This window comes from Symphalangus syndactylus, chromosome 22, assembly GCF_028878055.3.
Source record: "Symphalangus syndactylus isolate Jambi chromosome 22, NHGRI_mSymSyn1-v2.1_pri, whole genome shotgun sequence".
NCBI lineage: Eukaryota > Metazoa > Chordata > Mammalia > Primates > Hylobatidae > Symphalangus > Symphalangus syndactylus.
The window spans coordinates 16,184,459-16,212,372 of record NC_072444.2 but is presented as its reverse complement, the minus strand read 5'-3'; the positions used below and the strand labels follow the sequence as shown (position 1 = coordinate 16,212,372).

The window sequence follows — 27,914 nt, the reverse complement described above, 5'->3', positions numbered from 1 at the left end:
GCATCTTTCAAGACAGGAAGCCAAGGGCTGTCATGGTTAAGGGATGAATCTGCAGGCTGGAGACTGGAATGCAGGGCTTGGGGCTGCAGGGTCAGCTCTTCTCTTGGCCTTCACCCTGGGGCAGCAGATGGAATGACACCGTTGCAGGATGTGCCTACAGCAGTGCCTGAGCCCAAGCAGGAAATATCTCCCATGTTGTCCAATAAATAGAACCTCCTGTGATGATGGACGTTCCATGCCCTGTGCCTGCACTGTCCAGTATGGCAGACTACTAAGCATTTCTTTTTTTTTTTTTTTTTTTTTTTTTGAGACGGGAGTCTTGATCTATCGTCCAGGCTGGAGTGCAATGGCACAATCTTGGCTAGCTGCAACCTCCTCCTCCTGGTTTAAGAGATTCTTGTGCCTCAGCCTCCCTGAGTAGCTGGGATTACAGGCACGTGCCATCATGCCCAGCTAATTTTTGTATTTTTAGTAAAGACGGGGTTTCACCATGTTGGCCAGGCTGGTTTCAAACTCCTGGCCTCAGGTGATCAGCCCATCTTGGCCTCCCAAAGTGCTGGGATTACAAGTGTGAGCCACCACGTTCAGCCACTACTAAGCATTTCAAATGTGGCGAGTGTGGCTTTTAAATTTAATTTAAACTAATTTAAGTTTTAATTATTCAAATAGCCATCTGTGGCTAGTAGCTACCATAGGAGATCTCGTAAGGAAGGTAGAAATCTCTCTGAACTGTCAAGGGCGTCACTGTACACCCTTTTCACTACTCGGCCCAGCCTTCTAGCTTTTTTTCTGCTTTGTTGAGACAGGGTCTTGCTCTGTCGCCCAAGCTGGAGTGCAGTGGTGCGATCACAGCTTGCTGCATCCTTGTCTTCTTGAGCATAAGTGATCTTCCCATCTCAGCCTCCCATGTAGCTGGGACTATAGGCACATGCCAACATGCTCAGCCAATTTTTAATTTTTTTTGTAGAGATGAGGTCTCACTACGTTGCCCGGGCTGGTCTTAAACTCCTGAGCTCAAGCGATCCCCCCACCTCGGCCACCCAAAGTGTTGGCATTACAAGCATGAGCCACTGCGCCTGGCTCAGCTCTTGACAGGTGCAAAATTCTCCCTGGCTCTGGTAAAAACGCCGGAGCCTCAGGGACAGGACACGGATCCTGGGCTCTGCCTGGGATGCCTCTAGAGGCCCAAGGAAATTGCCTCATGACACCCTGGAGCATCTGAAATGATTCTCAAGGAAAAGGCTGCAGAATGAGTCTCATGATCTCAGAGGGAGTTTTTATAGTCTTAGGTTCTAAATATAACCACGACGAGAGGTTATTAGATTACTAAACGCCTGAATTCAGGCTGGGCATGGTGGCTCATGAATATGAGCCAGCCTGGGAGGCGGAGGTTGCAGTGAGCTGAGATAGCACCACTACACTCCAGTCTGGGCAACAGAATGAGACCCTGTCTCAAAAAAAAAAATTTTTTTTTTAATGCCTGAATTCAAATATTTCAATCACAAGAACATATAAAACTTTATAATTTGAGGCAGAAGCAAAATCCACCTAACGGAGTGATTTGCCAAAAGTTCTAACAAGCAGAGATGTATCAACTACCTCCACTGCCCAAACCAAGCTTAAAAATGCACCTGGGTTTATGCTGCTTCTTTCCCATTAGCATTTCAAAGTCAAAATCAGAGGTCCAGGTTTCTGGGGAGGTGGAGGAGGGCCATGGGGACAGGGGGTAACTGGAAGCACGACCAGGCAGGGAGGAGGTGGTGTGCGGGTTTTTCCACTTCATACCCCACCCCTGATGTCTGAGGGCCACCAATTCTCTCTGCACCTTCTGGGGTCTGTTTCCTCCATTCTTTCCCACACATTAAATGGAGCTGACCACTTTCAGGGGGCACACAGCACGGGTTCTGTACTGACCGGTGGGCACTGCCTGATTGATGGTGGCTATGGGGAGGCAGGGCCTCCAGCTGACCCAGGAGCCAAATTAAGGAGAAGAAGAGGCTTCCTCATGCCTGACCCATCCCCAAACCCCACACCACATCATCCCTGTGTGTTTTGACAACCATGCTGCCTCTAGCACCCCATCTGGACCCAGCCCTGCCTCGGCCCTTTTCCAAGGGGGCATTTAGGAGCACAAGGGGGCAGGGCAGCAGCTACTCACGTCATTAAACACTTTGTCTAGCTCCTTGGGATCCATGATGAAGTTGGGGTATCCTATCATGTTGTAGATGGCATCGGCCTAGACAGTACAGACAGAGGAAGTGAGTGCCTGGCAACACCGACCAGGCCAGCCCGAGCAACTTGGGTGCTGGGCTCACAGTCTGGGCCAAGGGGAACCAGAGCCAGGCCCTGTCTGCCTTGGGCTTTCATGTCTTTTTCTGGAAAGGTTTCCTCCTTGCCAAACTTCTACTTATCCCTTAGGTCTCTGTTTAAATGTCACTTTCCCAAGGAAAGTCTTCCCTGACTCCCACCCCACTGGAGGGTACCAGAGCCTTCCCGACCCACGGGACGTGCTGCGTCTTCCTGCACCTTTTCCCCGTACACTCAGCAAGGCTTGTCTTCTACAGACATCCAAGCGATCATGTGCTTGAGGCCTACCCCGAATCCTGCTAGGCCTAGACCGCTCACCCGCTGAAGGCAAGAAAGCATCCAGGCTGTGCTGCCGGATAGAACTGGCCTCTCTGGGCGCGGTGGCTCAAACCTATAATGCCAGCGCTTTGGGAGGCCAAGGCGGGTGGATCACCTGAGGTCGGGAGTTTGAGACCAACCTGACCAACATGGAGAAACCCCATCTCTACTAAAAATACAAAATTAGCCGGGCGTGGTGGCGCACGCCTGTAATCCCAGCTACTCGGGAGGCTGAGGTGGGAGAATCGCTTGAACCTAGGAGGCGGAGGTTGTGGTGAGCCAAGATCGCGCCACAGCACTCCAGCCTGGGTAACAAGAACGAAACTCTGCCTCAAAAAAAAAAACAAAAAAACCTCAAAAAAAAAACAACAAAAAAACCCCAAAAACCAACAACAAAAAAAACTAAAAAAACGGCCTCTCCTTCCCCCACCCTCCCCTATCTGTGCTGGACGCCGCAGCACCCCCTCCAAGTGCCTGGCCAGCCTCACCTTTTCCTTGGCTGATTTTCGGGTTTCCTCATCCATCCACTTCAGGGTGCTCAGGCTTTCCTCAAATGCCTTCTTGATCTCCAGGATTATCTCAGTGGCCTGAGGAGATACACATCACAGCAATAAGGTCTGGGCACTGGTCTCATGTAAATGCAACGGGCACCCTGCGCAGAAGAATGATGCAGGGCCAGACAGAGATTAAACTCAATTTTCCAAGCGTCAGGCTGGGTGAGAAGGCGAGCCACAGCTGTGCTTCCAAACCATGCTCCTAATGTGAACACCCTGCAAGGCAGGACTGGCCTTCCACACACAGAGCTCCATGCTCCAGTAAGCTTTGATGAGCTTCAGGAAAGTTGGAAAAGTCTCTGCTGTGGTACTTTTCAGAGCATTTAATGTGGTAATAATAGGCACTGTGATTCTTCCAGAGAGGGGAGAAGACACAGCCTCTCTTAGCCTTATGGCCTTGTTGGACCACAGCATTCCTTTTCAATGGAACGGGCTTTAAGATCTAGAGTACTCATGTTCCGAGGAGCAGCTTCGGAAATGCCACGCTCAGGCTGGAGATGGACAGGTGCTCTCGAGGGTGACAATGTCATGAGCAGACAAGCTTGAAGATGGAAGGTTGAAGGTTCTAGAGAAGGGGGAGGCAGAGCTGCGCAGCAACAAGAGCAGAGGGGCCAGCCGACCCCAACTCAGACCCTGCCCAGCTGCTCACAGGCCAGTCACTGTAATGGATTTGAATTGCGGTTGGCTCACCTCCGGCTGCAGATGACAGCTACATAATGAATACTATTTGTCATCAAGATTGTAACAATAAAATGACCGCTCCCATTGGTTGAACCCTTATATTGTGCCGGTGCTCAGTGTGTGGCATCTCATTTAATCTCTCTCTGTGGGAGGAATGCCCCCGTCTCCACATTGCAGATGATGTAAGAACTGTCCCAGGCCACCCGGCCAGCAGTGAGGCCAGGATCTGAGCTGTCTCCACGGCGCTCTGCCATGGCACTCCTCTGCCTGTCTAGAACAAACCTGTCACCCACAGAATAAGAAAAATATCATCCTCTGGGCCAGAGCTGCTCTGCCAACATTCTCTCTGGGTCCTTCGCAGCCCTTGGAGGTGGGGATGGCTGTCACCGCCTTGCAGGCTGCTGGGAGGCTCACGTGAGCTCGTGCAGATAAGGGCCTGGCACTGAAGAGCTGCCCTCGCGAGACTCCCATCACCCAGGGCTCGAGGAAGTGGGGCCTCTGCATTGAGGCTGTGGCCCTAAGGTCCTCTGTCCGGGAGCAGGAAAGGCCCAGGGTGGGCTGGAGTGTGAACTGGCAGGTCTGCGCAGGCCACAACCAGTGTGACCTCAGCCTGTGTCCACGGTGGAGGCACTTACTATGCTCTTGCTGTCCTCGGCGAAGGTCGCTTTGATGAACATCGGGCCCAACGCAAAGCCCAGGTTGTTTTCTGTGTCACTCACGCAAAACTTCCAGCGAGGAAGACAGGTCTGGAAAACACAAGTTGCGGGGCTCACTGGGCCCCAGCCTTTTGTTTCCCAACCCCTTTCTTGCTGGGAGGTAGCACCATGTGGGGCCCACGCTTTGTTCTGGAGGTTCAGGGAGAGCTTTCCGACCCAGTAAAGTTATTTTAGTCACCAGACCAAGAGGCCACTGATACCCTCACTCCCACCCCCTGCCATTTCCTGAATGCCAGGCTCTGTGCTGGGGCTTCACAAATAGTGTCCTGTTGAGCCATTCAATGACCCTCGGGGCTTTCAAGCCGTTGGACAGATGGGGAAACACACTCGGCATGGAGGAGTTGCTGGCCCAGGGTGCCCCACGAGTGACAAGTGTTGCTGGAATGAGAACTGAGACGTGCCTGACTCCACATCCCATGCTCCTACCTATGCCCAGCTCGTCCTGCCTCCTGGGGAGACCAGGAGTCCTGGAGGCAAAGAGCGGTGGGGAGTGACCGGTCTACGCTAAGTCACAGAAGAAAATTCCCCAGGGCCAGGACTCCAATGCCATTGAAGATCTCCTCAAATGAGAACACTACAGCAACACTGCAGGACTGTTTTCTTTCTTTTTCTTTTTGGCAGGGTCTCGCTCTGTCACCTAGGCTGGAGTGTAGTGGTGCGATCACACAGCTCACTGCAGCCTCGACCTCCCAGGCTCAAGTGATCTTCCCACCTTAGCCACCCGAGTAGCTGGGACAACAGGTGCAGGCCACTATGCCTGACTAATTTTTTCTATTTAAATTTTTTTTTTTTTTTTTTTTGTAGAGACATCGTCCCACTATGTTGCCCAGGCTGGTCTAGAACTCTTGGGCTCAAGTGATCCACCTGCCTTGACTTCCCAGAGTGCTGAGATTACAGGCGTGAGCCACCACGCCCGGCTCACCGCAGGATTGCAATGCCTTCATTCCTTCTTGGTCTCACCTACAAGCCCCAACAGTCCATACGACACCTCTGTGCAAACCGGAAATAGGCGTCTGTGGGCTGCAACCTCCTGGGCATGGCCCAGGGACGCGTGCTGGGCTAATGTCAGCCCCAGTCATTCCCCGACCAGGCATCCCTCCGTGGGCAGGATATATGACCACATGTGCTGGCCCTGCTCACATAAATCCCTCGTGCGACAGAGGAAGCGATGTCCTCTTAACCCCAAAGAACAGCTGGTTAACAACCACCCACGCTCAGGGCAGCCTGATTCATAATGGCCCTAAACTGACAACAGCCCAAATGCCCATCAGCAGGCAGACGGATCAACAAAATGTGGTATTTTTATACAGCAACATACTACTTGGCAACAAAAAGGAATGAACTAGCTACTGATATACACGACAGCATGGATGAATTCCACAGACTCAAGCTGAGCAAAAGCAGCCAGGCACATCGTGTATAATTCCATCTGCACCCAGCTGCACCAGCCTTGGGGCTGGGGGCTGACAGGAAAGGGGCATGAGGGTACCTGCTGCTCAGAGGGCACTGGACAAATGGATGATGGGAATGTTCTTTATCTTTCTAAATTTTTTTATACTTTTTTTTTGTTTGTTTGTTTTTAGCACGCTATGCCCAAGGCAGAAGGGGATGTTCTCTACCTTGACTGTGGTGATGGTTACATGGGTGACTTCATTGGTCACACTCATTGAGGCCAGGTGTGGTGGCTCATGCATGTAATCCCAGCACTTCAGGAGGCCGAGGCGAGTGGATCACTTGAGGCCAGGAGTTCAAGACCAGCCTGGCCAACATGGTGAAACGCCGTTTCTACTAAAAATACAAAAATTAGCCAGGCGTGGTGGCACATGCCTGTAATCCCAGCTACTCGGAAGGCTGAGGCAGGAGAATCACTGGAACCTGGGAGGCGGAGGTTGCAGTGAGCCAAGATCAGGCCACTGCACTCCAGCCTGGGTGACAGAGCGAGACTGTCTCAATTAAAAACAAAAACAAACAACAAACAAACAAACAAAGGCTGGGACGGTGGCTCACACCTGTAATCCCAGCACTTTGGGTGGCTGAGGTGGGTGGATCCCCTGAGGTCAGGAGTTCAAGACCACCCTGGCCAACACGGTGAAACTCCGTCTCTACTAAAAATACAAAAATTAGCCGGGTGTGGTGGTAGGCACCTGTAACCCCAGCTACTCGGGAGGCTGAGGCACAAGAATCGCTTGAACTCTGGGGGTGGAAGTTGCAGTGAGCTGAGATCACACCACAGTACTCCAGCCTGGGTGACAGAGTGAGACTCTGTCTCAAAACCAAACCAAACCAAAAACTCACTGAACTGTATACTTAATGTACACTGCATTTTTTATTGTATGTAAATTATGCCTTAGCTACAAAAATTTCTTCTAGGCAAGAAAGAAGGAAGGAAGGAAGGAAGGAAGGGCCACTCTTCTCGTCTCACCCATGTTCTTTTTAGTTTTCCCAACTATGTGTCCATTTGGATGCCTTGCCCTCAGCCTCTCCCTCCCTCCCCCGCCTGCCCTCCCTCGGCTGAGAAGCCCAAAGCTGGACACATGGTCTGTGTCTGGCTGAGGCCAACCACACAGGAGGTCAGGACTAGGGGGACTCTAATTTGAAGCTCCGTGGAGGCTCCAGGCTGTGAGGGCTGAATCACAGACAGACTTTCTTATGCGTCGTCTTCTCTGGAGATTCTCTGGATAAACCCATTCCTTCACATGAGCTTTCATTCATTTACTCATCCAGCGTTCTGTGAGCAGTTGCCCTGCATCCTGACTGTGCTAGGTCTTGGGAAGCTAGAGATGAATCAACAGTGAGCCTGCACTCCTGGGTCTCAACTGAAATGCCCAGAACATCCAAGGAGAGAAACAGACATGTAATTGCACCATCCACAGCAGTAGTCACAGTGAAGTGAAGCAGTGGAGTGAGTGCTTACTGTGTGCTGGGCCCTATTGCATATACTGCTCACAGTAAGATTCTCCTGCCTCAGCCTCCCGAGTAGCTGGGATTACAGGTGCCCAACACTACGCCCGGTAATTTTTATATTTTTAGTAGACACAGGGTTTTGCCATGTTGGCCAGTCTGGTCTAAAACTCCTGACATCAGATGATCTGCCCGCCTCAGCCTCCCAAAGTGCTAGGATTATAGGTGTGGGCCACCGCACCCAGCCTCTGTTTCTTTTTGCAGATAAAAAACTGTGGCACAGAGAGGTTAAATCACTTGGCCAAAGGGATCACCCAGGGAGTAAATGGTTGAGGTGGGTTTTTTTTCTTTTTTTTTTTTTTTTTTGAGATGTAGTCTTGCTCTGTCTATCAGGTTGGAGTGCAGTGGTGTGATACCGGCTCACTGCGACCTCTGCTTCCTAGGTTCAAACAATTCTCCTGCCTCAGCCTCCCATGTAGCTGGGATTACAGGTGTGTGCCACTACACCTGGCTATTTTTTGTAGTTTTTTTTTTTTTTTTTTTTTTTTTGAGACAGAGTCTCGCTATGTCGCCCAGGCTGGAGTGCAGTGGCGCAATCTCGGCTCACTGCAAGCTCCGCCTCCCGGGTTCACGCCATTCTCCTGCCTCAGCCTCTCCGAGTAGCTGGGACTACAGGCGCCCGCCACCACGCCCGGCTAATTTTTTGTATTTTTAGTAGAGACGGGGTTTCACCGTGGTCTCGATCTCCTGACCTCGTGATTCACCCGCCTCGGCCTCCCAAAGTGCTGGGATTACAAGCGTGAGCCACCGCGCCTGGCCGTATTTTTTGTAGTTTTAATAGAGGCGGGCTTTCGCCATGTTGGCCAGGGTGGTCTTGAATTCCTGGCCTCAGGTGATCCACCCGCCTTGGCCTCCCAAAAGTGCTGGGATTACAGGCATGAGCCACCGCACCCGGCCTGAGGTGGAATTTGAACTCAGAAAGTCCAGCTCCAATGTCTTCCTTCAAAGAGGCCACGCTCTCTGCCTGTCACAAAGTCCTAGAAGTACTACAGGATGATGAGAAAAATCTCCAAAAGGAGCAAAGGTCAGATCAATCTGACCGGTCAGGAAGCCTGCATCTTGGAGGTGATCTATGAGTCAAGTCTGGGAAGATAAGGAGCAGCCAGGCAGCCTCCTCCACCCTGACCTGGCTGCATTTTTTTTAACCTCTTCCTCACTGTAATACAAGGAGCACTCAGCAAGGGGTTCCTTCCTCCCCGCTGGAAGTCTCAAGTCACAAATGGGTGATAGCTGATGAGAAACAGCTGCGTGCAGCGCTTGAGCAGTCAGAACAGACTTCACAGGGATCCCCCGTGTAATCTTAGGCGGCCCTTGGATATGCAAGGCAGGGATCTGTTACCCCTTTTTACAGATGGGAGATTGAGCCCCTGCCCCAGTGAGGCAATCTACCTAAGGTGTGGTTAGAAGAAACAATTCAAACTTGGATCTTTTGACTCCGAATTCCGTGCTGTTTCCTCACAGCAGGCTCCCTCCCTGCCAGGATGAACAAATGCACACACCACACTGCTTCCCATGTTCTACGCTTTTTCCCGAATGGAGGCCATTCACAAAGGTCCCGTGAGGTGAGGTCAGGAATGATCTCCAATTGCAGATTAAAAAAACTGAGGCTCAGAGAGGTATAAGGACTACCCAAGGTCACACAGCTAGGAGGTGGCTTTGAGTTGGGCTGAACACAAGCAGGAGGGACCCGGCCTGGGCCCAGACTCCATCACAGTGGGGGAGTGGGGAGGGCTGGAGATTAAGAAACAGGCGAGCAGCAGCCTTCACCCATCAGCCCTGGGGTATCCAGAGACTCCTGCTCAGACCCTCCCACTTCAGGGTTCCCACCTGCCCTTGCCTCTCTTGAGGCCTCCCTGTACCCCACTTGCTCCAAGTGCCACATTCAAGCAGCACCCTGTGCTTTGAAGGTGGCCCAGGGAAGCTCACTCCATAACTGACTAATTAATTTTTTAAAAAGCAATGGGGTCTCGCTCTGTTGCTCAGACTGGAGTGCAGTGGTGCAGTCAATGATAGCTCGCTGCAGCCTTAAACTCCTGGGCTCAAGCAGTCCTCTTGCCTCAGCCTCCAGGGTAGCTGGGACTACAGGCATGCACCAGTGCGCCTGGCTCAGAACTTTTTTATCTTGCAAATCTGAAACTCATACTCATTAAACAATAATTCCTCATCCCTCTTCCTCCATATCAGCCCTTGGCAACCACAGGGAAGCTTGACCTTAACTTTTGGTTCCTGCAGAGCAGAGGCTGAGTGGTACAGAGCTCAGGGCTGTGGCATCAGATATGCTGAGTTTCAGAGCCTCCTCTCCACTTACAAGACTTTAAACAAGTCCCTTTCCCTCACTGAGCCTCCATTTCCTCATCTGTAAAATGGAAGAGGACAACAGCTGTTGTAGGAATTTATAATGCCTATAAAAGGTAGATATCCAATAATGGTATCTTTGGTTATTATTATCATTATGGTAAGTGAGTAGGTGAAAGTTGTAAACATCAGATCTGGGATTTTCATTCAAGCTTGCTGCTTTCTTTTTTCTTAAGATAAACAAATAAATATTAAAAAAAAAAAGAGAGACAGGATCTTGCTGTTTTCCAGGCTGGGCTCACGTGATCCACCTGTCTCGGCCTCTCAAAGTGTTGGCATTATAGGCGTGAGCCACCATACCAGGCCCTTGCTGCTTTCTTGCTGGGTGACTAAGAAAGTCCCTTCACCTCCCTGACCTCAGTTTCCTCAGGGAGGAACCTGGGAAGGTGAGAGATGATGTGGGTGTATGTTCCACACACAGAACCATCTTTGGAACCATCATCCTGGGTCCTGATCAAATCTCTCTGTAGAAAGTCCCCTGGGAGGCCGAGTTCTGTAGGGAACAGAATCCTGGCTCTGGCCGCATCTCTAACCCAGGGTCACTCCAAGGTAGACGCAGGAGGAGCAGGACGGCGAGTTGGCCGGGCAGCGCAGCCAACCCACTCCTCCCGCTTTGTCCTCCCCAGGGCAGCATGGCTCTTGTGGCCAAGGTCTGGTGGTGCCCTTGGAAGTGCCTCTGGTTAGAAATGGGGCTTGCTCCCAGCCACCCTCTCCCTCAGTCCCCTTCCTGCCAGAGGTAGGTTTGCACGGGGATGGGAGAGAGGACATGTAGGATGCATTCCAGGGCTCGAAGCAGGAGCCCACATCCTGCCATTCTCTGCCAACACTCATCTGGACTGGAATCTGGATTGGAAGCTGGACCCACTGCAGGAGTGGGGTCCAGCTGGAGTCAGATCTCTCTGCTCTCTGGGGAGGATTGTTGGGGTGTTGCTAGCTGCTGTCTGGGTTGGGGAAGATGTGCCAGGTGAGCTTGGCACACCAGCCTCTACTGCTCTGTAGCTGGGGCCTCTTCCAGCCGCTCTCTGGGGCCCGAGCGTGATGTATCCCATGAGCACATACGAGAACTGGTCAATTCCTGTCACCTCCCTCAGCCGGTGTGGGCTCTCGGGGTACAGACCCCAGCTCACCTGTCTCAGTATTCCCGTACTGGGCTCAGAGCCTGGCACGCGGTGGCAGGAGTTCAATGAGTAAACATTAGTCAGCTGCATGAGTGAGAGGGCGACAGCCACTTCCTTGGGGAGAAGGCGGAAGTGGCTGTGGAACTTTCCACTGGGGGTAGGTTCCCCTGTAGGAGGACAGGGAAGGTCCCTGAAGCCTCTGGAAGAATGGACCCTCAGGGGTCCTGGCGGGGGCATTTAATGGCAGGTAGAGCCCACCTGGCCTGGGGTTTCCCAGGCTACAAACTGGGAGGAAAATAATAACACTGAACAGTCGCGTGGTGCTTCTAAGAACCAGGTGCTGTTCTGTGTTTTACATTAATACTATTGGGGGTCCCCTGTGCAAAGTGGGGATAATGATAGTACCCACCGCACAGGCATTGTGAGGATCACGAGTTGTCCAAGGAGAGCATCTATCATCACTACTGGCAATTACTTTTTGCTATAAATTGGCTAAGTGGCTAGGACTCCTCTTTACCCTCTACTTGGCATAATCACTCCTTTCGGAAGCTTCTGCCCACCCCCAGCTGGCTGAGGTCCCTTCCTGTGCTCCCACGGACACCTTGGCATAAAGTAGGCTCTCAGCCCATATTCAGGCATACACAGTAGCAGGCTCACCTTCTTGGTCCCGTACATGACTTCCATGAACTTCTCATCGGCATCCTGAAAGCGCTGGTCGAGGAAGGAGCTTGTTTTCCGCACCAGGTTCCAGATCATGTAGTTGTTGAGCAGGCTGCGGGGAGAGGAGGCCAGAGAGGCTCAGGGACACCTAGGCAGGGAGTATCGTGGCCCTTCCCCTGCTGGCCCCTAGGGGGCTCTCAAACTTGGCCTGTGACCCCAGGCCCCTTCCAGCCTGCCACGGCTTGGTGGGTTACTGCTCCCTAAGCACATGCAGTGGAAGCTCTTCAAGGGAAAAGCCTGGGTCTTCTACCATAGGAAACGCCTCAGTGTTTAGTGCAATCACTTGTATGCCACAGGCGTTCAATAAATGCTTGTTGCCTAGCTGCTCTGTGTCTGGAAGCTATGAAGCCCGGGCATGGAGACCCACCCCAATGGTGTATGCTAGGATGGAGGGGTGACTACCACTTCTACAGCTTGGAGGTGCCCCAGCCAGAAGGCCAGAGAGGCTAAGAATAGGAGGGGCAGGAAAAGCTCAGCCCAGCCAGGCCAAGGTTTCCATGATGACAGCTCCTACTGCCCCACCTGCAGGGCACAGGGAACCTATCTGTAGCTGTTGCCACTGTTGCCAAGAAGTCACCTTGAGACTGTAGTGAACATCTAACCTCTAATCAGAATCAACCAAAATGCCTGACAATGAGAAGGAGGAAGTAAAGAACTGTATTTGTACATGACAGAATACTATGCAACCATGAAAAATGATGTTTGCAGAGGTTTTGAGATGACAAGGGGGAAAATGTTCAGGATACAGGTCAAGGGAAAAGGAGACTAGACATTTAGTCATGATAATGGGAAAAAAAGACCACATATTAGAAAACCCATCTCTCTTTCCCTCCTCTCTCCTGCCCTCCGCCATGCTTTCTCTCTACATATGCACCCACACACACACACAAGATCAACAGGAGTCATTTAAAATTTTTTCAGAGCCTACTGAGGTGGCTCACACCTGTAATCTTAGCATTTTGAGAGGCCAAGGTGGGAGGATTGACTGAGCCCAGGAGTTTGAGACCAGCCTGGGCAACATAGTGAGACCCCATCTCATTAAAAAAATTTTTAACAAGTTTGGGGAGTTAGGAAAAAAATAAGTTAAATAAAATAATTTTTTTTCCTTTTTTTTGGTATTTTTCAAAAAATTTTTTAAAAATTGTAAGTATTGCCGGGTGTGGTGGCTTATGCCTGTAATCCCAGCACTTTGGGAGGCTGAGGCAGGCAGATCAATTGAGGTCAGGAGTTGGGGACTAGCCTGGCAAACATGGTGAAACCCCATCTCTACTAAAAATACAAACATTAGCTGGTGTGGTGGCAGGCGCCTGTAATCCCAGCTGTTTGGGAGGCTGAGGCAGGAGAATCATTTAAACCTGGGAGGCAGAGGTTGCGGTGAGTTGAGATCACACCACTGCACTCCAGCCTGGGTGACAGAGTGAGACTCCATCTCAAAAAAAAGAAAAAGAAAATTGTTAAGTATTAACTAAAAATAATAGCCAACATTTACTGAGTCCCAGTATATGCTAGGCACTGCATTAAATCACCTCATATGGATTGTTTCACTTGATTCTCACAACACCCCTAAATGGTAGGCGCTAGGTTTTTTGGTTGAGACAGGGTTTTACTCTGTCTCCCACGCTGGAGTGCAATAGTGCAATCACAGCTCACTACAACCTCTGCCTCCTGAGCTCAAGCGATCCTTCCACTTCAGCCTCCCTCTCAAGGAGCTGAGATGACAGGCACGCGACACCATGTCTGGCTAATTTTTTATTTTTTGTAGAGACACTGTCTCGCTATGTTGCCCAGGCTGGTCTCAAACGCAGGGACTCAAGGGATCCTCCTGCCTCTGTCTCCCAAAGTCCCGCAATTACGGGCGTTCGTGCCTGGCCACAGGTGCTATTTGTATCACCATTTTATGGAGGAGGAGAATGAACTTAAGAAAGGTTAAGAAATTTGCCCAAGGCTACAAAGCTGATAGTTGGAAAGAGGCTGGGATTTAAACCTGCGCCCGTAACCAGGTCCTGCTGCCTCTCATAAAAGCCCGCCCAGGTCCCACTCTCCTGAGTCAGATAGTCATCCCCACCCCTGCCCAGCCTGCCCAAGAAGAGGGCTGTCTGTGAGAGGCATGCCCAAGAAGAGGGCTGTCTGTGAGAGGCATGCCCCAGGCCACTGGGGGTCTCCTTACCATTTGTCGGTGTTGTTGATGAGAGTGGAGACCTGCTCAAGGTATTCCTTGTCATAGACCACAATAGGCTCGGATTCATTGATCTCCACAGGGTAGAAGATGGTGTTGAGAAAAGCTAACCAGTTGATGGCAGGTGCCAAGGTCTGCAAGGGAAAAGGACAATGTGACCCTGTAGGGCTGCTTCTCCTCATAGCCCAGGTCTCCAGGACCGGCTTCTACAGGAAGCAAAGGAAAGAGCCTGGGCTTGGCGCCATCTGACAGCGCACTGGGCAGACAGTCAAGCGGAGCCTGGCGGGCTTTTGTCAGAGATGCTGTAGGTAGAATGCTAAGGAGTCCAACACCAAAATTTAACTTGAAATGGAACGAGGATGGAATGAGAAGATGAAGGAGCTGCTGCTACCATTCAGCAAGCGTCTCCTGTGTGCCAGGAGCCGTGGCAAATGATTCATGCATATGATTCCAACTGGTCCTCGTGCGAGTCCAAGCAGTAGGTACTATTATCCCTGCTTCATGGATGAAGAGACTGAGCTTCAGACAGGCCTGAAACAGTTGGGCTTGTAGAATCTGCAGCCAAACTGCCTGGGCTCATCTTCTAGCTCTCTTCCTTGCTAGCTGTGTAACCCTGGGTAAGTTAATGCACCCTTCTGGGCCTCAGTATCTTGTCTGAAAAGTGGGGATCACCATAATAACAGAACCCACTTCACTGGGTTATTTGTGAGGACTGAACAAGCTTATGCCCTCTGTTGTATTCAACACGGGCTTCTGTAACATCAGTGAGCTTCTACATGATTGGTAAATTCAGGTTGACAGCAGCATAACATGTGAGCTGCGTTGGTCCGAAGGTGATGTTTCTCAGGCATGGGATCGGGAAGGGTTGAACGTTAACCTTCAGCAAGAAAGGAAAAGCCCTCAGCTCAGCTGATGCACACAGCAGGCTGGTCAGCTCTACCTTTTTTGTTTGAGACGGAGTCTCACTCTTTCATCCAGGCTGGAGTGCGGTGGTGCCATCTTGGCTTACTGTAACCTCTGCCTCCAGGGTTCAAGTGATTTTCCTGTTTCAGCTTCCTGAGTAGCTGGGATTACAACAGGCACCCACCACCATGCCCACTTAATTTTTGTATTTTTAGTAGAGATGGGGTTTTGCCATCTTGGCCAGGCTGGTCTTGAACTCCTGACCTCAAGTGACCTGCCTGCCTCAGCCTCCCAAAGTGCTGGGATTATAGGCATGAGCCACCGTGCCCAGCCTGGTCCACTCTATTTTAAGATGACTGAAAATGAGCCCTCACGCCTGGGGCTTCCTCTCCTCACAGAGGCTCCTTCCAGCCCTGTAACTCTCAGCCTCTAGCAGGTTGCACTTTCTCTGTGACCCTAAAGGTGCTTGCTCAGAGCTCTCTGTCTCTTTTTTTTTTTTTTTTGAGATGGAGTCTTGTTCTGTTGCCCAGGCTGGAGTGCAGTGGTGCGATCTCGGCTCACTGCAACCTCCGCCTCCCGGGTTCAAGTGATTCTCCTGCCTCAGCCTCCTGAGTAGCTGGGATTACAGGTGTGTGCCACCACTCCTGGCTAATTTTTGTATTTTTAGTAGAGACGGGGTTTCACCATGTTGGTCAGGCTGGTCTCGAACTCCGGACCTCATGATCTGCCTGCCTCGGCCTCCCAAAGTGCTGGGATTACCAGCACTTTGAGCCACCCCACCTGGCCAGAGCTCCCTGTCTTATCTGCAGGGTCTTGGTGTCCACAGCTAGCACTTCCCAGCTGGTAGTATCCCCACGGCAGCCTCCGGCCATGCTGAGGTATTCCTCAATGTTCCAATTATTGTTTTTTTAGGATTCTGATTACAAAGTTGCGCAACTTAAAAAAAAAAATTGTGCTACACTTTGGAAGGCCAAGGCCAGTGGATCACCTGAGGTCAGGAGTTCAAGACCAGCCTGGACAACATGGTGAAACCCTGTCTCTACCAAAAATACAAAAATTAGCCGGGCATGGTGGTACATGCCTGTAGTCCTAGCTACTCGGGAGGCTGAGTCAGGAGAATCGCTTGAACTAGGGAGGCGGAAGTTGCAGTGAGCCGAGGTCATGCCACTGCACTCCAGCCTGGGCAACAGTGTGAGACTCCGTCTCAAAAAAAAAAAAAAAAATTGTGGTAAAATACATATAACATAAAATTCACCGTCTTCACCAGGTTTAAGAGCACAGTTCAAGGCCAGGCGCAGTGGCTCATGCCTGTAATCCCAGCACTTTGGGAGACTGAGGTGGGCAGATCGCTTGAGCCCAGGAGTTCAAGACCACCAGCCTGGGCAACATGGTGACACCCCATCTTTACAAAAAAAATTTAAAAATTAGCTAGGCACGGGGGCCTGCGCCTGTAGTCCCAGGTGGGAGAATTGCTTGAGCCCGGGAGATCAAGGCCGCAGTGAGCTGAAATCACACCACTACACTTCAGCCTAGTTGACAGAGTGAAACCCCGCCTCAGAAAAAAAAGAGCACAGTTCAGGGGCATTCAGTCCATTCACACTGCAGTGCTACCATCACCACCACTATGCAGACACAGATTGCTTTTTTTAATTATTTATTTTGTTTTGAGACACAGTCTCACTCTGTCGCCCACACTGGAGTGCAGTGGTGCGATCTCAGCTCACTGCAACCTCCACCTCCCGGGTTCAAGTGATTCTCCTGTGCCAGCCTCCCAGGAGGGTAGCTGGGACTACAGGCACATGCCACCACCCTTGGCTAATTCTTTTTTTTTTTTTTTTTAGTAGAGATGGGGTTTTACCATATTGGTCAGGCTGGTCTCGAACTCCTGACCTCTGGTGATCCACCCGTCTCGGCCTCCCAAAGTGAGGGGATTACAGGCGTGAGCCACCGCGTCTGGCCCCACAGATTTCATCTTGCACATGTGAGACTCTACCCATTAGGCAATAACTTCCCACTGGTCCCAACCCCTACTCCTGGAAACTACCATTCTACTTTCTGTCTCTATGAACTTGACTACTCTAGGTACCTCATATAAGTAGAATCAGGCAGTATTTGTCCTTTTGTGATTGGCTTACTTCGCTTAGCACAATATCCTCAAGTGAAGTTGTATAACTTTTGTTCTGCTCTAGTTCTATTTTCCCCACAAGTACTGCTATTTTTAGTGTGCAATTTTACAGAACACAAGGTTTTTTGGAACTAAATATACTGCTACAGCAAAAATGCCTGTACATGTCAATCACTTAGATGGATATGTCTGGCATTTAACAAGCAACTCATCAATATTGTCCATCACAATCTTTGCTCAAGGTCTCCCATGTATGTTCCTGGGCCTGTCCAATTCCAGATTCTCTTTTGTTTTCTTGAAAAAGGACAAAATGCAAGACAAAGGAGGTGAGAGAGGCTCCACATATGGCCTTCATATGGAAAAATCAATCAATAAAGTAAAATTGATCTGTAATGTAAGACCAGTCTATAGCCTGTTGGTAAATATGATGACACCCTCTGTGAGAGAGGTAGCCATAAACCCCCACTTAACAGATGCTGAGGCCGGGTGGGGTGGCTCACACCTGTAATCCCAGCACTTTAGGAGGCCGAGGTGGGCACATCACTAGGTCAGGAGATCGAGACCATCCTGACTAACAGAGTGAAACCCCGTCTCTACTAAAAATACAAAAAATTAGCCAGGCATGGTGGTGGGCGCCTGTAGTCCCAGCTACTCGGGAGGCTGAGGCAGGAGAATGGCATGAACCCGGGAGGCAGAGCTTGCAGTGAGCGGAGATCGTACCACTGCACTCCAGCCTGGGTGACAGAGCGAGACTCAGTCTCAAAAAAAAACAAAACAAAAAACAGATGCTGAATTTGCGGATGGGGTAAGGTGACTTTCCTGAGGTCACCTAGTTAACTAGCCACTGTGGAGGTCTAAAACCTAGGTTCACTCATCTGTTTGGGTTTAAAAGGGCAACTCAGCTGCTGGGGAACAAGGACCTCAAAGGACAGGTGAATTTGTGAGGAGGGCAGGTCCTGAAGGCAGTGGCGTGCTGGTAAACAGTTAACAACTGGGCCGGGCACGGTGGCTCATGCCTGTAATCCCAGCACTTTGGGAGGCCAAGACAGGAGAATCACCTGAGTCCAGGAGCTCAAGACCAGCCTGGCCAACATGATGAAACCCTATCTCTACTAAAAATATAAAGAAATTAGCCAGGCGTGGTGGTGCACGCCTGTAATCCCAGCTAGTTGGGAGGCTGAGGCATGAGAATCACTTGAGCCTGGGGGGCGGAGGCTGCAGTGAGCCAAGATCATGCCACTGCACTCCAGCCTGGGCGACAGGGTGAAGCTCTGTCTCAAAACAAAAACAAAAACAAAACAGTTAACAACTGGCTCTCAGTTTCTGGGTAACTCTTCCCACTGTGGCTGACGGTAAAATACCTGCAGAGCTGGGGAGAGATGTGTGCAGCAGACTTGGGGGCCAGGGGGCTCCGGTGCATCCCTGCCTGCCTGGCAGCTGGTGAGCTGGGAAGAGCCCTGGGCTAAGAATGAGCAGACCTGGATCAGCGTCCCCAGGAGGAACCAGCTCTGGGACCTCCAGCCTTTTTCTGTTCTTTCTCTAAAATGGGGACAGCAGCTTCCCCTCCCAGAGCTGATAGATCTGTGCCTCTTATACCTGCTTGCCCAATAACCCTGAGTTTCTTTTCTCCCTACCTTGTCCTCTCTGCCCTCCTCCTGGCAGGAGGCCCTCAGGCAGGTAACCTCTGAGGCTAATCTTTAACATTTCTGTGACTACAAAAACTGGAGCTGCGCTTGTGAGATCTTCAAATAGGGTTCCACCATTAGAGCCACCCGACTGCATGAGCTCCTGGCAAAGGCCTTGGGAAAATCACCAAGTTTACAAAATGTCAGTATTTACACAGTGGACAAAAGCTTCACAAACTGCAGACAACTGGAACTCTCTGATCAAGGTACAGATATAAGATGGTGAGAAATCCCTGTGTACTCCTCAACACAACCCTGGCCCTTTAGGGAAAGCAGGTGTTCTGTGCAGGGAAGTTCCCATGACTGTGAGATAAGATGTGTTGAATACCAGGATTTTCACATTTTCCATCCTGGCTGCTTTAGTGAACTCCTATCTTAAACACATGTGCCTAGCTCCATCTCCATGGAGATGGCTGTTTTAACTAACTAGGACATTCCACTTGTGACTCACACCCTCTGGGGCACACCAATGAGCTCCATTTTCCACACCTGCAGCCAAGGAGTACTGTGGGTCACAAACCAACCAATTCAAATAGGTTTGAAACTGGCAGAGAAGAGAAGAATGCTTCTGAGCTTCATCTCAGCTGAAGAAATGGGGTAGAAAACGGGGCTCAGGCCCAAAGAGCCTTTGGCGTGAGGGTCCTAGAAAGGAAAGGGAAGGTCCTTAGGCCCCCAGAAGTAATGGAAGAGTGTCTGATTCACAGCTCTGAGTTCAGACTCTGCTGGGGACTAGCCTGGAACCATTCTGTACCCCAGCAGGGCTAGCCTAGAACCACACTGTGAAACCCGGCGTGCTTTTCCCTAAGTTACCTGGAGTATGGGAAGAAAACCCCATTTCCAGACACCAGGGAACAAGACATTCTCTGTCCCAGAGTAGAATGAATCAAATTGATTCAGTGCTGGGTTCCTGGGTGACATCGCTAGTAACAAAGGAATAGTAACAATAATGATGAATATAATATGTTATGCTTGTACTGGGTTGTGCCAATGAGTTTACTGAATGAAATCTCATCCTTCGCCTCAACTTATTCTCCCACAACCCTGTGGCAGGCCAGGAAGAGATTCTTACTTAGAACACAGGCTTCAGGGGGCCAGGACTTCTTTATTTTTTTATTTTATTTTATTTTTTTGAGACAGAGTCTCGCTCTGTCACCCAAGCTGGAGTGCAGTGGTGTGATCTTGGCTCAATGCAACCTCCGCCTCCCAGGTTCAAGTGATTCTCCTGCCTCAGCCTCCCGAGTAGCTGGGACTACTGGTGCACACCACAACACCTGGCTAATTTTTTGTATTTTTAGTAGAGACGGGGTTTTACCATATTCGTCAGGCTGGTCTTGAACTCCTGACCTCAGGTGATCCACCTGCCTCTGCCTCCCAAGTGCTGGAATTACAGGCCTGAGCCACCATGCCCGGCCAGGACGTCTTTAAGTGTCAGACATAATTTAAAAAATATGCATATATGCCCATTTATTCTGGGAGATAGTCCATGGTTTTTTATCTGTTCTCAAAGGACTCTGTGACTTAAAAGTTAAGAACCACAGGCCGGGTGCAGTGGCTCACGCCTGTAATCCCAGCACTTTGGGAGGCCGAGGTGGGCAGATCACGAAGACAGGAGATCGAGACCATCCTGGCTAACACGGTGAAACCCCGTCTCTACTAAAAATACAAAAAAATTAGCTGGGCGTGGTGGCGGGCACCTGTAGTCCCAGCTACTCGGGAGGCTGAGGAAGGAGAATGGCGTGAACCCGGGAGGCGGAGCTTGCAGTGAGCCGAGATGGCGCCACTGCACTCCAGCCTGGGTGAGAGTGCGAGACTGTCTCAAAAAAAAAAAGAGCCACAGGCCAGGTGCGGTGGCTCATGCCTGTAATCCCAGCACTTTGGGAGGCCAAGGCGGGTGGATCATGAGGTCAGGAGTTCGAGACCAGCCTGACCAACATGGTGAAACCCCAACTCTACTAAAAATACAAAAATTAGCCAGGCATGGTGGTGCCTGCCTGTAATTTCAGCTACTTGGGAGGCTGAGGCAGGAGAATCGCTTGAATCTGGGAGGTGGAGGTTGCAGTAAGCCAAGATCATGCCACTGCACTCCATCCTGGGCGACAGAGCAAGACTTTGTCTCAAAAGAAACCAAAAAAACAAACAAAAAAAAGAACCACAGTCCCTTGTGAGGGCAAGGGCTATGTCTCATTTGTGTTCTGGCACACAGCAGGGGTGAGTGAATGAGCCAACCCCATTTTACAAGGAAGGCAGCCAAATTCACATTAGAATTTAATCAGAAATATCTGTAAAAACTTAAGGAGAGAATCCATATATTTCCTAAAGATCTTAATTGAACTTTGGGTACTTAGAACACAGAGGCTGTTTGGCCAGTCGTGGTGGCTCATGCCTATAATCCCAGCACTTACAGCTCCAAGCTTACAGCCCTCTGAATCTAAGCCCAGGGCTTGTGTACTACAAGCTGCTGCGTCTGCTAAACTCCCCCCACCTTCGCAGCTGTGCAGCTGTGAGGCAGGAAAGGCCTTTCTTCCTTTGCTTGGAAGAAGAGAGCAGAAGCAATGGTGATAGGATGCCTGGGGGGAACCTGGTGGCCATGCTGGGCTGATGTGCTCAGGGCTCCTGTGCCTTCTCCGCTATTCGTGGCACACAGTTGGCATCATGGCCACGGCAGGGGGCTGAGGCACTGTGGGGGCCCCTCAGGCTGAGAACTGGGCTGGAACAAACCAAACTATAATGCACAAACAACATCACCCTCAGCCTCCTGGCCTCAGAGCAGGAAAATAGTGCCAGATGGTATCTAACAGCAGCTGTTGATCTCCATCCTGGCCTGAGCAGCACCACTCAGCCTCAGGCCAGTTTCTCTGGGAGCTGAAGGGCAGCCAGCACCAGCAGGAGGCCAGGCTCCCCCGACCCTGATCGTGGGCCCTAGGACGGCCTGCACCTCCGCCTGGGACACCCAGTCGGCCTGAAAATGCTCACCCATCGTTAGACTCACCTTCCCTGACTTCTCCCCACCCCTGGCTCCCCCAGGGCCCACTGCTTCTGCCCAAAGCACTCAGCAATGAGACGGGGTTGTTTCCAGCTGGTGTCCCCCACTAGCCAGGAAGCACATGAAGTGCAAGGTCCCAAGACAGCCCCATATACACCTGTCAGCTGGAGGAGGGAAAAGGGCAGGGACCTAGAGTTCTTCCCGAAAGTAGAAGGAACGGACAGGTCCAATTCGGCTGGTCACAAGGTAAGGAAGGAGGGAGATGACACCCTGCGGGAACCCCTCCTCAGCAGAGAAGCGAGGCCTGGCCACTCATTCCTGGGTGATGTCAAGAAACGGGTAGATCGGTGGTGGCCACTCTGCTGATCCCTCTGCAGTGCCAGCTGATGCTCTGGAAAGAAGGAACCGGCAGGCTATTCCCTCTGGACCCTCAAGAACCAAACAGCCGCCAGAGGGCAGCCTTGGGCAGAGGCTGAGCCCTTGGACGTTGGGCTTCTCCAATGGGTGACAGAAAGCATCGCAGATCTAATGCCCTGTTGTACAGTGAGCCAATCTGAGTCATATGGCTGGCTCCTCTGCCACTTAGGAGCCTCCGGACCTTGATCCGGCTCAGAAAAGGGAAAAGTAATGACAGAATCCACACGACACATTTATTAAGTGCTCACTGTAACCAAGTTCGATGTGCTTGGTGCTGGAGAGACTGGAAAGGCGCTGTCAGTGTAAGCTGGTGTGGTCATGACCCCGAGCCTCCAAGTAAACACTATTAATTACAGAGAAGCAGCCTGGTGACCGCCAGGCGCCTATTTTGGAGTCACTCACTAGCTGTGTGCCCTTCAGCAGGTAACTTGACCTTTCTGAGCATCAGTTTTTCCATCTGTGGACTGGGCATAACAACCATCTTTTGTCACGTAGTCTCAAGGACTAGATGAAATGAGAATAAAAGCCCCCAGCCCAGGGCCCTGTCTGAAGCCTGGTGGCCATCCCAGCCTCCCTAGCAGCCGGCGCTCAAGTTACCTGCAGCTCGGCCGCCGTCACTTTGTGGTAGATGAGCTCCTCGTCGCGGCGCTTCTCCTGTGGGATGGTGATGTTGGCTAGTGCCGTCTCAAAGTCCAAGATCTGCTGCATCTGGGGCCGGATGGCCTCTTCATCCCCGCCGCCCAGCAGCTTCCCCAGCTGGACCATGTAGTTCAGATATCCGGTCAGCACCTGGAGGGCCCACACCCCAAACTGTCAGTGGCTGCCCCCCACTATCCACTGGACGAGGGTTGTGGGGGCTTGGCCAGCCGAGTCCAGCACAGGGAGCCAGGGGGCTGCACAGTGCCCGCAAGACACCTGTGGGGCCAGGTGTGGTGGCTCACGCCTGTAATCCCGGCAGTTTGGGAGGCTGAGGTGGGTGGATCACCTGAGGTCAGGAGTTTGAGACCAACCTGGCCAACATCTACCCATCTCTACTAAAAATACAAAAATTAGCTGGGCATAGTGGCAGGTGCCTATAATCCCAGCTACTCAGGAGGCTGAGGCAGGAGAATCACTTGAACCCAGGAGGAGGAGGTTGCAGTGAGCCCAGATCATGCCATGGCACTCTAGCCTGGGAGGCAGAGAGAGACTTCGTCTCAAAAAAAAAAAAAAAAAAAAAGAAATTAAGACACCCGTGGGAGACACAGCATTGAGAATGATCTTGGGGCCGTGTCTCTCTGCTGCTTCGCTACAGCCTCCAGGAGAAAGCCCAAAGTCTTGGCTGGTCTCACAGGTCCCCACCTGGGCTGGTCCCTGTCTTCCAGGGCTTGTCCTGGGGCTGTCTTTCCATTCTTAGAATGCACCTTTTCTGACCACCCCCTACCCGTGCTCCAAGATCTGAATTAGGTCTCCACAGCAGACTTTCTCAGCTCCCCTTTCCCTGAGTTAAATAATATCTGACCCCCCCGACCAAACCACAGGCCCCGTGGGACGGAGGCTATGGTGGTCTTGTCTGCCACCATCTCCTCAGCATCAGGCACTCTGTGGGTGCTTGGTCAAGTACATGCGGGCGGAAGAATGAAAGGACAGATGAGTGAGTTCCAGGTGAGGTCACCCCAACAGCATCACAAGAGGCAGGCCAGGGGGAGGGAGAGCCATGGGCTTCAGAGCACGTGGATCTGGATGTGAATCTCAGGCTCGTCATTTACTGGCTATGTGACCTTGAGCAGATCACTTAGCATCTCTGAGCCTGATTCCCTCTTCTGTAAAAGGCAAGACAAAACTAATTCCTGTTTGACAGATGAGGCAAATGAAGTTCAGTATCTGCAGGGTTAATGGGAGGGTCACAGGTGATGTATAAAGGGCCAGGCGCCGACAATGGTGGTAGCTGTTATTGCTGCCTCTGCCTCTCTCTAGAACCAGGACAAATGATACCTGTCTCTTGCCCCTTGTGTCCACGATGCCTGAGTGACACAGCCAGCCTAGGGGTGTCCCTCCCCTGCCAGGGTCTGCCTGTTTCACCCATCAGGTCACTGACACCCCTGGGCTCCCCTAGCTTCAAAGACCTGCACAGGTGTGGGTGTGGACACTGAGCAGGAAGAACCATCCTGGGAGACAGGCTGGGGAGGGGAGAGGTACGCTTACCTTCTCGTTTTCAGTTTTGTTCAGGTAATAGTCTCTCGAGGGCAAGCCCAGGCCAGACTGGTCCACCTGGCAAGAGAAGCAGGCATGAGAGGGAATTCGTGTTGCAATGCGTGTGTCCACTGCACGGCCTCTTGCCCTGGGAATGGCTGGCACGTGGCAGCAGAGACCCAGCTCAGGCCCCTGCAGAAGCAGGACTGCTGGCTACAGTCACTGAGAAGCCCACTCAGGGATGGGATGACACATTCCTGCCTGTCCACACGGCCCCCCGCAGGGCTCCTGGGCTCCTTGGAAGGGCTGGACAGAGCCACCCTCCTTTTTAAACATCTCCTTGCCTCGGCAAAGCGCCTCTATTTCCCCAACACTTTCCAGGTGGTTAAGAGTCACTCAAAAGCTGTGTGATCTTGGCCAAGTTACCGAACCTTTCTGTTTCTCAGGTTTCTTATCAGGAAAATAGGGAAAATAAAACCTAACCTTCAGAGCTGGAATGGGGATTCAAGACAACAGTGCTGGTCAAGTGCCTACCAAGCAGGAGGGGAGGGTCAAATTCTGCTTGCTACTATTGGCGCCCATGGCCACATCTTGGCATACCTAGGATAGGTGTTATTGCAAGCCATTTGATTTATAAGGTAACTGTAGCTCTGAGAGGTTGAGGCGCTTGCCCAAGGTCACACAGTTAGTGAATGGTAGAGATGGGCTGGGAACTCAGTCTTTAGGACCGCCAGCCTGGGTTTCTCACTTCTGCATTGGAGGTTGGGGAAGACCAGTGCTGGAGCTCCCCTGGGCAGGCTGAGCCTCTGTCTAGGGCGTGCTCTGACAGGGAGAGATGGATTCAAAACCATTCCAGGAAGAGTTACAAAGAGCAGACGCTAAGGAGGGGGAAACCAAGATGTGGGTTCAGCTGTGTCCAGGAGTTGACGTCACTCTTGGGGCCCACGGAAACCCATCAGCACCCAAAGGTTCACCTGTATGCAGTGCTCATCTACGCAAGGCTGGCAGCCTGCAAAGATCTCACCAATGGGGCCTCTGGAAATAACCCAGGATCAGAAACTAGAAGACTGCCGTCCCACCCGGGGCAAGCCTCTCTCCCACCCCAGGGCCTGCTAAACTCGAAACAGGAAGAGGTCGTGCCCACCCCCTCGACCGCCGCAGGTTCAAGCTAGCTCACCTGGATCACGTTGCTGTTGGAGTTCTTGGAATCGGCACTGACGTAGACAGAGAAGAAGGGTGAGGTGCGGTAGTGGGCGGTGACCACCTGCAGAGTGTCCTGGAAGTTGTCCTTGGCCCAGGGACCTGTGATGTTCCAGCCCCCGAGCTGTGGGGAGGGAGAGCAGGCAGGGAGGTGATGAGGTGGCAGGGAGACCCAGATGTGAATTCTGGTTCTGCAGCTGACTTGCTCTGTGACCCTGGAGCAGTCACCTGACCTCTCTGAGCCTCAAGAGCAAAAGAAAGGATTGGTCTTCATCGGGGGTTTTCGACCCATGAGCTGGAGACCCACGGATGCAGCAAAGGCTTATCCTAGACAAGCCAGTCATGAATCCAGCCGCTCCCTAGGTGGCTGGGATGAGAATGGGAAAGAGACTTTTCCTGGTTCACGGTTTATATTTTGGATAATGAATTGTGTGAATGTGATTATATCAAAACATAAACTCAATTGTGCCTCTGGGATAAGAAAGGCTCCACATGTTTAACAAGTTTGGACGGTCTACTTTGGTCTCAAAGTTGGGATTAAAAAAAAATTTTTTTTTGAGATGGAGTCTTGCTCTATTTCCCAGGCTGAAGTGCAGTGGGGCCATCACAACTCACTGCAGCCTCCACCTCCTGGGCTCAGGCGATCCTCTCACCTCATCCTCCTAAGTAGCTATGACTACAGGTGTGTGTCACCACACCTGGCTAATTTTTAAATTTTGGGGGGGAGATGGGGTCTTGCTATGTTGCCCAGGCTGGTCTTAAACTCCTGGCTTCAAGCGATCCTCCCGCCTCAGCCTCCTGAGAAAGTTGGGATTTAAAAAAATCTCCCTGGTCTTCCCTGGTTTGGCACATGGGACCTGTCCAGAGAGGAGGGGACTAGCACAGTCCCCAGCGCGTGCAGCCACCAACCCTATGCACCAACCCTATGCAATGCTTTCCCGGAGCCAAGCTAAGAGGCAGGGCTGTCCAGGGAACACGAGGCAGGCAGAAAACATCCACAGACACCTTCTGTCTGTACCAAGAAGCCTTGGAGTCTGGGAAGTGCCCAAGAAAGCAGGAAAGATGTCTTCCCCTGCTCAGGAGTAAGCAGCTATAGAAGAGTGGCCTGGGTCCCCGCTCACAGGGAGGGCTCTGGGCCAAGACTCTCTGTGGGTCTTTCTGGAACAGGCACACACCCCTCCACACACACAAACATAACCCCTGAGGGAAAAGCAGCAGCAACGTGGAGGAATATTTTCCCTCTAAACATGGCCCCCGTCCCACACACAGATGCACAGAGAGACACACAGACAGATGACAGACATCTACAACAGATGCTGACACACACCCTCACACAAACACATGCGCAGACATCCCACCCACGCAGCTATGCAATGTGCTCACACTCACACGCGCTCTCGCACACTCGCTCTCTCTCTTTCTGGCTTTCTCTCGGTGCTACCGGCTGGAGGTATGAGGTGGGCCAGTGGCACCAGAGGGCTGGAGTGGAAGCCAGGGGGCGGGCAGGTGGCATGGGCCAGGGCTCGGGGAGGGAAAGCCCGAGGCACTCACCCTCTCAATCAACTCCATTAGAGGTTTGGCCCTGAGCTCCTCGATCCTGGTCTCGTTCATGCACGCACGGTAGTATACTTGTGCCTTTCTCTCTGCCTCGCTCACGCTGGCCGTGGAGTTTTCTGGAACAACAGACAGTGGAGTTTGCAATGTGGCCCCACTTGCCCACTGGATGGCTTTGGGGCAGTCCCTCTTTTCGGAGCCTTGGTGTTCTCAGCTGCAAAGGAGCTCTGACATCTGCCTGTCGGAGGGGCGGTGAGGAATGCCGTCACCACGGGTACGTGAGGGCCCCTGGGCAGAGCCTGGCAAGCTGAAGACGCTCCCGAAATTTTGCTGACTGCAAAAAAGAATCTACCACGTTTCTCTCCCTCTGCCGGTTGGGTTCACAGACGTGTCCCCGGGTTGACCGCACGTGCCCACCAGCAGGACAGTGTGCTCCCCCTGCGGATAACATGTGGTACGAACACCCCTGCCTGGTGCATGGGACAGAGGCCCGTCTTGGTTTTCAGATACCAGATGATCTTTCTTGTGATAAAGACTGAAGTTGGATGGAAACTCAAAAGGCTCTTTCATTATGAATTTACTTTTTGCTTCCTCCTTGGAGGGGCTGGGCACGTTCACCAGGCTTACAGCCAACTCCTGGGGCCGTTTTCCACTGCCCTTGCCAACTCCAGCAAGTAGCATCTCCCTCTTGCAGTGGCTTCTCAGACCTCACCCCACACACCCGGAGATTCCATTCCCTTCTCCCTCACCTCAGTGCCCTGGTCCAGATGCCACCTGCTGAAGGCAATGCTCCGGTGGGTGCACCTGGTGAAGATGACCGCTTCCTGCCGCTCAGGTCCACAAGGGACCCACTATTTATTGGAGATCTGTGCTTGAGCCTTCTTCTCAGAGCCCTGCTCCAGGTCATGCCCGATTCTCCAACCCCCTCAATTCCATCTGTCCCTCTTGCCTCCTCTGGGAAACTCCTCA

At 51.7% G+C, this 27,914-nt stretch overlaps 1 protein-coding gene across 7 annotated transcripts in view; it reads right to left on the bottom strand.

Annotated features, from left to right (window-relative positions):
* The window catches only part of ECE1 (endothelin converting enzyme 1), a 130,027-nt gene that overhangs the window by 17,525 nt on the left and 84,588 nt on the right, over nt 1-27,914 (bottom strand). For all 7 annotated transcript variants that reach the window (XM_055262691.2, XM_063631655.1, XM_055262692.2 and 4 more), the window contains exons 5-13: nt 26,943-27,064; nt 25,369-25,515; nt 24,204-24,269; nt 22,617-22,808; nt 13,898-14,040; nt 11,668-11,782; nt 4,496-4,606; nt 3,114-3,212; nt 2,159-2,236 (exon numbers count right to left, since the gene is read on the bottom strand). In XM_055262691.2, the coding sequence (XP_055118666.1) occupies nt 2,159-2,236; nt 3,114-3,212; nt 4,496-4,606; nt 11,668-11,782; nt 13,898-14,040; nt 22,617-22,808; nt 24,204-24,269; nt 25,369-25,515; nt 26,943-27,064 (1,073 nt within the window). The remainder of the gene's footprint in view (nt 1-2,158; nt 2,237-3,113; nt 3,213-4,495; nt 4,607-11,667; nt 11,783-13,897; nt 14,041-22,616; nt 22,809-24,203; nt 24,270-25,368; nt 25,516-26,942; nt 27,065-27,914) is intronic.